Genomic DNA, 12,492 nt, shown 5'->3' on the forward strand with positions numbered 1-12,492 from the left:
TAATCTTTCAGCTGAGATTGATAGAAAGTTACCACTTGTTAGTGCAGACTTTTATGGAAGAGTGGGAACTAAGCAAAAAAGTTCAAACCTTGTACTATGCATGAAATTACAGTAGCAGCCTAATTACTGTGGAGAGCTGCCATTTGAAGCAATAAAGGCAGCTGACTTCAATAAATAGTACAGTAAATAGCTGACTTAAATAAATGGGTTTAGCTTTTTAACAACCCCTTTTGGGAAGAAAGTCTGGTAACTTCAGATCCTAATATTTAACAAATCTTTTCTTAGGATCCCTAGACAGCATTCATCAGACAAACTTACACATTACCCCAGAAATATACTTCTGTTTTTCCTGTTTGACCTTTGAATTATCTAAAGTATGCTTTGCAGCTTTTTGCTGTGATCCCATTAAATCTTGCAAAATCAGCCAAATTGGGGATGGAAGACCCCAGTGGAAAATCCAGGTGCTTAAGCAGATAGTTTTGGTAATTCAGCAGATGTAATTTTTCTTTCTAAATAGATAGTGAAACCATTCCTACGCACCAAATTAGGCAAAAGAATGTGCTATTGGAGGTGATAGTGCTTAAATTAGACTTCATGCACAGGCTTAAACAACTTTTGCTTTGTGTTCTGCCTCCTGCAAGAGAGGAACTACAATCACAGTGTTCTGGATGAAGTCTAATAATAATTTTATGCTTACTGTAATTACCACAGTAATTGTAGTTGGTTAAATGATTGCTGACCTCACACTGGGATTGCTGCACTTCTGGGTGTGCAGATGCATTTCTTTCCTAAGAATCTTCTCCTTTATGCTATGTAAGTGGATGCATAATTACTGGGTCAAATAATCCAAACAGATTTTTTCATCTGGACTCTGAGGGAAGGGAAAGTCCAAAGGCTCTTAAAACCAGATGTTAAATACTGGTTGTAAATCTGAAAAAAAAATGAACAACCCCCCTGTTTTTAATAAGAACGTTCACATGGAAAAGAGTCAGACTGTAGGCACCGACAAGTGTGCTTACTTGTGGTCTTGCTTGCAATGCCCTACAAAATCAGCAAAGTGTTACGAAACTTCTCAGATGGGTGCAAGCATCAGTATTCTGGAAAGCAACAAAATGCACTATATGCATGTTGGATGCCTAAAAATTCCAGCTGTTTTTTCAGGTTGTTATGTTCTTCTATGTTTTAATCTGTTGAAATTGTCACATGCTCTTAAAAAATAGTTATATTGTTTATAGGCCCTTCCCCAAATAGAATTGATGTTCATAGTACATTTCTTGTAAATGCTTCAGATCCTCCTAGATGAAGGAGTTCTGTAAATTCAAGAGTCCTACCCTGTGTCTGGAAGCTATGACTTATACTGCAAACAGGGAAAGAATGACTGCATACCGTTGTGTGCTGTGCTACTTTTTATCTGGTTTAACAGATCCAAATAACTAGCCTCCTTTGTAGTTGAAGGTATAGTGTGGTGAAATCAGCAGCAGTGGGAGTCAGGTTTTCCTTGGCTATTTCTCTTACATGCATGTTTCTGGAATTTAATGTTCTCTCTTAGGAAACCAGTGTAACACGGTGAAGGTGACAAAATATTAGTGGCTGACAGGTGGCTCGACATAGAGGTTTGAATATATACCCTTATGACTTGAAAATGTTTTGTGTTTTTATGTTGATGATAGGATGAGGGAAGAGAATTCCTTTACAATGAGAACACAGTTAAGGAGAGCAATAACATCATGGATAAATGGATTCTTTCTTTCACCCAATCACTCATTCAGTTCTTCAAAGCTGAAATGGCAGGTATGCACGTTTGGTTGGGTGTGTGTATGGGTGTTTAATTTTTGATTAGAGAACTAGCCATTTCGTCCAGAGATTTCCAGATTCCACATGAGACTTAGAGTTCAGATAAAAGGAAGGAAATCTTTAACCAGCTACCATAATACATGGTGTGCTGCTTTTATGGGTGTTAATACAGATTTTGCTACGCTTGTTCATGAGATTTTAAAAAGTGATGAGGCTTTTTTTGTCACGGCTAATCCTATGAGCTCAGTGATGTAGCTTGTTGCTGTAACAACATCTGCAGTGCTTGGAGCAATTAATAATATTATAATAGTAGCTGAAACACAGCAGTGAAAGGAAGCCAAATAGAATTTGGGGAAGCTGTAAAAAAAGGATAAAACAGACAGTGCTCAAGTCAGCTAAATAAAATAATTTTGAGAGGTACATGAGCATGGGGAATAAATTTTCCCCTGCATAGTTCCATGGAGAGGGTTTCTTTGTAATCGTATTGGGAGCGTGCGCAGCAGGACAGAATAGCATTAGGATATTGCATAGCTGTAAGAACATACTCTCCTGGGTTTTCTTCCTGCATGTTGTCTCTTTCATCATCCCGTACCTCTCAATGCTCACATTATATTAAGACAATAGTAATTGCAAAGAGAAGGTGCTGCAGGAGCCCCCTGAAGGAGTTGGTCTGATCCAGTAAGCTTACAAACTTGCAGGTAAAGTCACGATGGGATTTGAAGAGGTTTTGGTGCCCTCAAGGGCACTAGAAACCTCGATATTGGGAAGAAGGTGGCTTTTGCCATTGTTGTTCCTGTTTATGAATAAACAAAGAACGCCCCCTATGCCCGTGATCTTAAGGTGCCCTCAGAAGAATTTTTAGAAGCCTTCTGCAGGTGTGCTTGGGCTTGGGGAAGGAAGGTATTAGTGGGATGAGAGATAATGAGGAAACAGCTAAATGCCAGATCTGAGTTTATGAGGACACAGGACAGTCCTCCTCTGCTTCAGTCATCTCTTATATTCCCCCCCTCTTAGACTGGCATGATGTTCACTCTCACCAAGACCAGTAAGATGAGTTTATCTTGCTACAGTAGATAAAGGAGGTCATTTTGATAATAACAGAATTCAGGTGAGGTCATCTAAGAACATTGCATTAAAGGAAGAAAGAATCCTCAAGCTACCAAAACCGGGAATAATGTAAAAGCTGTCTGTTGTTGACAAAAATGTGGCTTCTTCCTGTAAGTTTTGTCCTTGAAATTTGATGGTGGTTTGTGTTGAGTTTCATGTGTTGCCAAACAGAAATATGCAGAGCCTATGCAAGTTTACATGCTGCACGTAAAGAGGAAAATACTTCGAAAGGACAGTGGAAAATTAATTTGTGAATGCGTACCTGGGATCTTAGATTAGTGCGTGGTTTAAACAGAGATAGTATTTGCAGGAAGATGAGCATGGAGGTAGAAACTTGAATTCTCTGCTATGGACTTCTAAGAGGAAGATGAAGCTAATAAAGGGATGTGTCAGCTGACATCTTTACAAAGCAAGAGGATCCTTCCAAGCAGGAGAAGAAAATTCCTCTTGGAAAATGACAATGTAAAAACTTTCAAGACTGTAGTGTTGGTATTAAATGCTATTGTCTTGTGTTAGATGAAGATAACATGATGTGCTTATCAAATGAGTGACACATCTCAGTTGGAAGTGATTAATAAACATGATTTTTCAGTTTATTTTTCTGCATAAACTCTGAATTCAGTCAGACAGATATTAATGAGATGCAGTAAATTTGTGTACTGTGACATGATACTCTTGTGCTAATATTTTTTAAAAAACTAGTTTGGGATTTTCTTTTTTTAAAGCTATTCTACTTCATATGGCTTGAAGTAGGAAGAATGTCAGGAGGAGGCAAGGGAAGATTATAATGGTGACTGATAACCTCAAGTGCTAGGTAAAGGAGATAAGTACACTACACAAGCTTCATCTTAGAACCCAAGATTTTGAAAATAATAATGAAAAAATAATAAATGCAGAAGCTGTTGTAGATGTGGCATGATGTGAGCAAAAAGAAATGATTGCGTTCGCCAACTAATGCCATACAACTCTGTTACCTGCAAGATGCGTAAAAAAAAAAAAAAATTTGTTGTCTCTGCCATGTCTAAAACATAGCTGAGGCAGTGATGCTGCGGTGATATTTGGGCACTATCTGTCAAAGAAATGGCACAGTCTGCACTCTAACATGCTGTTCCTGCAACTGTGTGTAAGAACGTACAGGCTTGAAACTCTGAATGGCAAGGAGTCACCGCTAACCAGAAAAATGTTGCAGTTGAGCTTAGCTTCTTCCATTTAATCAAGTGTATTTTATAGCAGGGCTAAATTTTACACCGATTGCCTGCCTCTAGGAAAATGTTTCCATTAAGTAAAACTTATGTTAATTCTGCCCCAGTTTCTACTAGTAGCTTGAATAGCCAGCAGTATTTCAGCCTAAATGGGAGTCCCTGTCAGTTTAGTATTGACCTCACTTGAATAGACTGAGGGTGGGAAGGGGAACATACCTGTGCACACTCCAGCTTTGGGATGCTTTAGAGAGCCTAGAAAAACTTCAGAGAGGTTTAACAACCCTCTGCTAATCCTGCCTTGGGGAGAGCTTTTGACTTCCTAGAATGTATGCAATTGGAGAAAAGGACACAACACGTATGAGAAAGCAGTGTCATTTCAATTATTCATGGAAAATTGGCAAAAGTTAAATGTGTTGAAACCATACACGTGTTTTGCAAGAGGGTTTTTGCTGTTGCGTGTTACCTCTGGTTTAATAGGTGCTCAACAGTGGAGCTGTAGACATGCTCTCTTCAGTAGTGCTGCAGGTTAGGTAGATGTGTGCCAGTAACCTCTTCAGCAGCAGCTGGCGTAGCTAACTTAGCTTCATCTTGATAATAACACGCTTATCCAAAGGAATTATTAGCTATTGAATAGTAGTATAGTTTCTCCACTAAACCTCATCTTTTATGATGGAAACTTCTGGGATTTGGGCCCTTTGATAAATAGGGCAAGTAGTAAGATACTGGGAAGATAGTATGGAAAGTAATAGGGCAAACAATCCTGTGTGTTTTAAGGGGGGGTTAGAATTCTATATTTAAAACCAGTAAGCCTTATTATGCTGCTTTTTCTACTTAAGTGCCCAATACAAGAAATTATTTTGCAAAACAACTTTTCTCCTGATGACTGAAATTGAAAGAAGTGTGTGTGTCTCTGTGCATGTGTGTGTGCATGTGTTTCCATGTACATGCATGCCTTTTTCTTGAGTCATGAAAAAGTAAGATTTCACAACTTGATTTATGAACTGGGGTTACAGCTATTGAGGGGAGAAATGCATGTTTTCAGACTAACTTGAATCTCTTGTTAAAGATATACTGTCTCTGATGGGTGGGGTTTTTGAGGTTTTTTGTTTGATTTTAACCGGTCTCCTAATTAGATAATGCACAGCTAGAAGAGAGCTGGCAATTTTTTAGGAATACAAATTCCCACATAAATAATGTCTTCCCCACCATGGCATGAATCTTCTGAGTATTTCCTTTTTAGGTTTAAATACCAGTATTCTGCCTTTAAAAACACTTCTAATTTAGAAAATGCAGTGAGAAGTGTGGTGAAGCTTTTAAAGCAAAGATCCATTTTATTCAGTAGCTGCTTGATTAATGAAACTGATTCAGAATAGAGATCAAAAAGCTCTTTGCTTTTAGAGAAGTTGTATAGAAGTTTTTCCTTAGAAAACAGAGTCCTATTTAAGGTCCATCCCCACCCCCAGTTCTCTCACGAACAACTGAAATTTGTTTTCCCAGTTGCATAGTGATGCTTGTGATGACCTTCTTTTTTGTGTTGGCAGTCTTCCATGCTTTTAAGTTACACAGAACTTGAAAATACAGCTATGTTTATCTTCTTACCTCGTCAGGCTTGCTGTTACTTTACATTCTTTTAGCCTACTGTGTTACTTAGAAAAATAATAAAAGACTACAATTAATTCAGGGAGAATTGTTTGAAATAGGTGTCTCATTTGAAATCTGGTGAACAAAAAAGAAAATACTGGCAGTAATTAATAAAATTTTATTGTATGATTCTGCAGTAATTTCTGTTAAACTTCTAGTGACTTGGCTGTATTTACAGCATGTGCAAATCTAGGATTTGCCAAATCCTTTGCGATTAATAGTCTCTTATCCACTATCCTCTTTATGAGTCAGATAAAAGCATAAGGCTTCCATAATGCGTGTTTGTGTAGGATTAGGGAAGCAATTTGGTGGTAGATGTGTTTGTCTTGAAGCATGAGAATTGATGACGTGCAATTTCAAAATATGATTTTAACATAATAGTATGTCTCATCACTTTTTTGATCTTGCTTACCTACGTGCTTCTACTCAAGTTTTATGTTTAACACCAGAGCTACAAATGATAATGTGTTTCTTTAAGTGAGGAGCTTGATGCAGAGGGCAAATATTAACCACTGTAAACATTTTTCCTTCTAGCTTACAGGCTGTACACTGTAGTCCCTCGATTAGTGAAGTTTGTTGATATTCTGACCAACTGGTATGTTAGAATGAACCGCAGAAGACTAAAGGTAGGTATCTACTTCTGCAATCTTGTACTGTAAACAAAATCCTAGTAGTCTATGTTAATTTAATGCATAGCAGCTTCATGGTGTTACACAAAATCTTTATGCTGCATTTTAAATTATATTGGTTTGTACCTGATAAGTAGGAATGAGAAGTTAACATTTTTTTCCTCCTCTTTGCTTTATGAGGAAGACCAAACAAACAAAATGCCCACTAATTCTGTTTCACTTGCTGGATGGGATTGAGCAAAACTAATACAGTTTGGAAAACTAGTTTATTGCATTAACATAGGAAATTTTTGAACTTTATTGAAGTGCGCTTACTGATCCTAAAATTGCAGTTGTTTTTTTTCTTGGTGAATTCTTCAAACAGGGAGAGAACGGGACTGAAGACTGCGTTATGGCCTTGGAAACCTTGTTTAGTGTTTTGTTCTCCATGTGCAGACTTATGGTAAGGGAATTACAGCCCACTATAACTATTTGACATTTTTAATGTAGTTAATCTAAAAGCATGCATCTTTGTGTCTAAGTTGACCATAGAAACTAGGGGTACAGAGACTGAACACGTGGGGAGAAAAACCATATTGCTACTCATTTGTGTAGCATGGTTCATTTTCCACCTCCCCCATTTATGTGCTTATCTGCCCCATGGTACGATAAAGAAGGCAAATACCACCTGACTGATAAAGACACCTGATGATTTCTCATCTGATGCCCAAAAGTAACATTTAAATATCAGGAGGGAGGTGAATAAGTAGTAGCAATTTCATCATTTATTTCAGTCTGCGTTTTGAATAACATCACAGTTCTGCATTGAAGACGCTGTGTAAGCATTGTTTTTGCTGAACTGTCCTTATGCAATTCATAAGCATTACTGATTCATAATGTACAAACAATAAAGAAAAGATGATGATTGAATGCAACATTACAGGCACCATATACTCCATTTATCACTGAGCTGATGTACCAGAATCTGAAGACACTTATTGATCCAGCCTCAGTTCAGGAAAAGAATACTGAAAGCATCCACTACCTCATGCTTCCCCAAGTGAGGTAAGAGACAGCTGTTATGTGTTATGTGGTTTGGTTGGGTTTTGGTTGGTTGTTGGTTTGGTTGGTTTTTTGCTTTGTTTTGTTGTTGTTTGGTTTTTTGCTTTTCACAGAACAGTGCTCCTTCACTTACTTGTGTTTAAAACTGTTTTGCATAACAAGAAAACAAGCTGCTTTAATAATGTGAATATTCCTTTGCCTCAGGAAGAATTTTGGGATGATAGTTAACACATTCTTTTCCATAAGCAAAAAATGTTTAAGTTTTGATTAAGCTCCGATTAATGTTAGTCTCTCTGCTGTAGGAGAACATTTCACTAGCAGTACACTTCCCACCCCTCTCTGTGTTAGCTGGGAATTTTCTTTTCCCTCCACATTTAGGCAGTAGACTTGTGCTAGGTTAAAGGATTGTAGATAGGAAGGAAAACAATTAGGAGGAATGCATGTTCCCAACTCATAATGTTTTCTTCTTATGGTGGACAAGGAATATCCTTTTTACTCTTCAAAATGTGCGCTGACTAGAAGCTATAATGCCTACCTATGAAGGGCCCAAAAGGATTATAAAACTTTCTTGTGGGCCCCACATCTGCAAGAACGTGTGCATCCCCCCATCTGTAGGCCTTTCTTAGCGAATGCTGATGCCAGATCCCATGTGGATTGGAATTATTGTTTTGTGTGGACCACATACGGAGCCAGCAGAGTGAGTTCTTTTGGCTTCAGATCAAGAATTTAGACCATTGTCCAGAGATTGCCCCTTCCTTGTAAGAGGATACATCATATGAGAGCGAGCTTTCCAGACAGATCGCTTCTTTGGATGCTGATGGGTGAGGTTTTTTGTAAGTGCTGGTGTGTCTCAGAAAGGTTTGAGTCCATGATGGTTGGTTGTACTGGACATACGCTCTGGGTTATCCATAGTATCAACTCAACCCAGGTAGAACTTGACAACTGAAGTTGTTTTGGTTTGGGTTTTTTTGTTTGTTTTTTTTTTTTAATTCAGCTGAGGGAGACACTACTATTACAGTAATCAGTTCCTCATTAGTGCCTTGGTGCTGCAGTAGTGGATTAAGTTAGTACCTGCATTGCCGTCTGCTGTTAGTCACTGAGTGTTAGAGAAGCAAACTTTCCTTTTGCATTGCAGCTCAGTTTGAAAACCCTCAAGGACAAGGGAGCTGACCTTGATACTTTACGGGCCAGTTTAAAAATTTAAACCTTCTAGTAATGGTGTTTCCTTTATGGATACTATATCCTTTGAGGAAGGTGTATGTTCTTTCTGATAGCTTTAATAGTGAGAGTTACTGCAACAAGGAGTTTGAGATTGACATAATGATGGTGCTGATTTTCTGTTCCCTGGGAAAGTGCTGTAAAGAATATGTAATCAAAGAATGTAAAACTCATCAGTGAGCTATCAGAAACGGTTTTGAGCTCCTGTAGGATGGAGTAATGGAAGGATAGTGAGCTATTCGCAGGAACTCGGTTCAGGCATGGGCTTAGTATGAGTGTTTAAAAGTGGCTTAGTCACTTTATTCCTGTTAGTGCTAACTGACTTGCTGCTGCTTCATGCTATCGTATGATGTATCTGAGTGGCTTACACAGCTTTCCTTTGTCTTGTACTTTGGATTTTTGTCTGCTACTAGTTTGTGTAGTTTACTGGATCTCCTGTGTATCAGTTGTTCCCTTTGTCAGATAAAAAAAATTTTCAGAACTAAATTATTGTTGAATTTTTAGAGTTTCACCTTGAGTTGCGAAGCACATCATTGCATTTTTCTTTGAATATTTTTCTGATGACTGCATAAGGACAATACTGTCAGTTAATAATAAGAGACGTTTTTTGGATGTAGTTACAGAAAACACTACTATAACCATATGATGGGTATGTACAGATAAAGCTAAGGGACTTGGTCACTTTCACAGCTGAACTTGACTCAATACCTGTGTTACAAACCCCACTGAGGTATTACTTGGTTGCTTGGTGTCTGAACAGATGGGTTGCATTAAATTTTGTGGATGTGCATACAGTCTATGAAGACTATTCTCATTTTGTGGCTCCGCAATGTTGTTGAGTAATGGCAAGTAATATTGAAATACTGCCGCATTATAATATATGAACCTATCTGGGAGCAAAGTTTTCTATCTCACAATTTACATGTTTCCAAGTTTTTGGAGGACCATCCTGGAGACTGGCTTTTGGAAGAACAAAAGCTTCAAAATGGGTAGTAACATCTTAATCAAAGGCCTAGTGCAGAAGATGGGGATATTTCAGTTTTAAGTTTTGCTTTACCAGTTCTGTTTTTCTGGACAATCCTTATTGGATGCATGGTTTTTGTCCCAGTACTTTTGCTACTTATATTACAGCAAGCAATTTTGTTCATTTTATTCACAACTGTCTTTTGAACTAGTACCTCTGGTCTTGATATGACACTTGTGCGGTTTTAAAGGAGCTGCTCAATTTATGCAGCTACTCAAGAAATCAAGAAAACCACATTTTTGGAACTGTTGGCTGCCAGTACATTTGAAACAAGATGTGAATGTCAGCTTACTCAAAAAAAAACCCAAAACCAACCAACCAAACACAAAACAAACAACCCACCCCCCCCAAAAAAGGCACACACACACACTTCCCCCCCCCCAACCCTGCCTTGCCTCAAAATGGAAGAGTGTTAAAGTGATGAAGCCAGGAAAAATGATTAAGCCAGGAAAGGTGACAAGACTGTCTAAAACATCAAGCTAAATATCTAGAATTCCTGGAAAAGATTATAAATTCAGATCCAGTGAGTTGGTTGCATTATAGGTATTTCATTGTCATTGTAAGTACCCTATTTATAATATCTTTTTGCATCTTCTTATGATATTAATGTAAATCTCACTTTTTATTGGATATTAATAGAATAGGTAGTGTGACTCAATCCATCATCTCCATCTTGTGAGATGTGCTAACAAAAGATGATTTAAAAATAACTCTGTTTTTTGTTTTCAGCAAGTTATTTCCTCATCTTCTTCTCCAGAGAGAGAGAGGAAAAACCTCTTTGTTAATTTTTCAAATTGCCCCAAACAGGGCATAATTGAGTCTCTGTAGGAAATTTCAGAGAAGGGGGAAAAATGTTTTCAATCTGCTCAAACAGATACAATGAAAATGAAGCAATATAATGTTTCCTTTTTAATCTAGGGAGGATCTCATCGACAAAAAAATTGAAAGTGCCATTTCTTGTTTGCAGTCTGTTATTGAGCTTGGACGAGTAATCAGAGACAGAAAAACCATTCCAGTAAAGGTTAGAACTCTTAACGTCTCTTATCAATACCTTGGGAATGTGCAATAGCTTTGTAACTTTGGGATAAGCCTGAGGAAATTGAATAACTGAGTTTGCAATAGCAAACAGAGTTCAACAATAAAAATCATAAATAATAATTTCTGAAGTTCTTTATTTTCAGTTGGAAGGACAAAAGTTTCAGGTTGTTGTTTTTTTGTTTTGTTTTGTTTTTTCTCCTTCTCCCCAGTATCCTTTGAAAGAAGTAGTTGTTATCCATCAGGATCCAGAGGCTCTGGAAAACATCAGATCTTTAGAGAAATACGTACTCGAGGTAAGAACGTCACGAACGTGATGCTTAACTGGATTGTGTGTGTCAGTTACCTAAACAAACAGAACCCTAACCTTCCCTTTTGATGATATTAATAACTCACTAGATAAAATTAATTTAAGAGAATTGTAATGAAAGGGGATATCAGTGGGTACTGTGTACAGAAATGAAGGTAAATGGGTGATGATCCTTAGTCAGTTGTTGTATTGAGAAATACTTAATAGCTCAAACTGACCACATAGGACTAAGAGGCTATTAGAAATGTTCTTTTTCTTGATCAGTGAAAGGAAAAAAACATTCTCTGAATGAAACTAAGACAATAGTCAACTACATGTTGTCAGAGATGGATTGCAAAATTTGTGATCTCCTTCAGTTAAAGGGCATTAAAAACAGTTTGACAGTAAGTGGAAGGGTTGATGGAGAGGAGGAGTTCCATGTAAGGGAGAATAGGGGACCAGTCAAGGCTTTTGCAGGATGTTGTTTAGGAAATAAAATGTCAAATAAATAAGATGTTAGTCTATACAATTTCTTACACTCATCTGCTCCTGTATGCCACTGCAATACTCTTTTAATGTGTGTCCATTAGAGAAATGCAGCCTGCGCTACTTCTAAATCTTCGTTTGGCTAAAAGCCCCGTCATTCAAAAGAAAAGTAACCCTTCTTGGTTTTTTGAGCTTAACTTCCTGAAATTTGCTGCACTTTCTGCTTTTAGTCAGTCATGTAAAAATCTATAGTATTTTAAGAAGTGAAATGAAAAAGGAGTTTGTTTCTAAATGAACTTCATTTATTCATATGTTTATACTATAAATACATCTTTTAAACTTCAGTACTACATTGCAGAAGTTGTAGTGAAGGCACAAAGCCTATTACTTTTTGATTGCTTAAAAGACTCTGTAGAGTGGGCTTTTCTAGTCTTTATGTTCAATTAAATTTAATTACAAATAGACTTTGTACGCGTCTTCTTTCACATCTATGATGTACAAGAGAAAACAAACAGTAAGAGGGAGTAGTGAGAAGGAAGAATGTTTCAGCTAGTGATGAATGTCGATGAGCCATGGTGTTTTTATTTAAAAAGAAAAGGGAGGGAAAGAAAGCTACTATGCCAGTGTGCCTTTGAACTTTTTTCTAGGGGTTGGGGCCTTCAAAACGTCTTGCAGACCAGTGGTTCTTACTACTTAAATCTGTCACCATCATGTATTTGATATCATGAGCTATGCTATGTGTAATTTCTCAGTGTTAGCAGCCTAGGGGCTTTACGATTGCTTCGCTGAACAGGGAGTTAGAGGTAATATCATCGCCATTGTAAGACTGGAGGCCTTTCAGAACCCCTCTGGAAGGCAGTGAGGAAAGAAGGAAGACTGGTTAAGCAATGCTGTTCTTTCTGAGCACTCTTAATTTCCTCTTGCTGCAGTAGTCTCTTGTTGGGATAGATGATCGCTTTTCATCCAGATGTTTCATTGTGTTCCTTGGGGAGATAAGCCATGACTTCATCTTTGTAACTGTATGTG

General features: G+C 37.7%; 1 protein-coding gene across 2 annotated transcripts in view; it reads left to right on the top strand.

Annotated features, from left to right (window-relative positions):
* The window catches only part of IARS1 (isoleucyl-tRNA synthetase 1), a 110,443-nt gene that overhangs the window by 71,897 nt on the left and 26,054 nt on the right, over positions 1-12,492 (top strand). For both annotated transcript variants that reach the window (XM_050904485.1, XM_050904484.1), the window contains exons 21-26: positions 1,671-1,791; positions 6,279-6,370; positions 6,738-6,815; positions 7,296-7,417; positions 10,575-10,677; positions 10,904-10,987. In XM_050904485.1, the coding sequence (XP_050760442.1) occupies positions 1,671-1,791; positions 6,279-6,370; positions 6,738-6,815; positions 7,296-7,417; positions 10,575-10,677; positions 10,904-10,987 (600 nt within the window). The remainder of the gene's footprint in view (positions 1-1,670; positions 1,792-6,278; positions 6,371-6,737; positions 6,816-7,295; positions 7,418-10,574; positions 10,678-10,903; positions 10,988-12,492) is intronic.

Source organism: Gymnogyps californianus, chromosome 13 (genome assembly GCF_018139145.2).
Source record: "Gymnogyps californianus isolate 813 chromosome 13, ASM1813914v2, whole genome shotgun sequence".
Classification (NCBI taxonomy): Eukaryota; Metazoa; Chordata; class Aves; order Accipitriformes; family Cathartidae; genus Gymnogyps; species Gymnogyps californianus.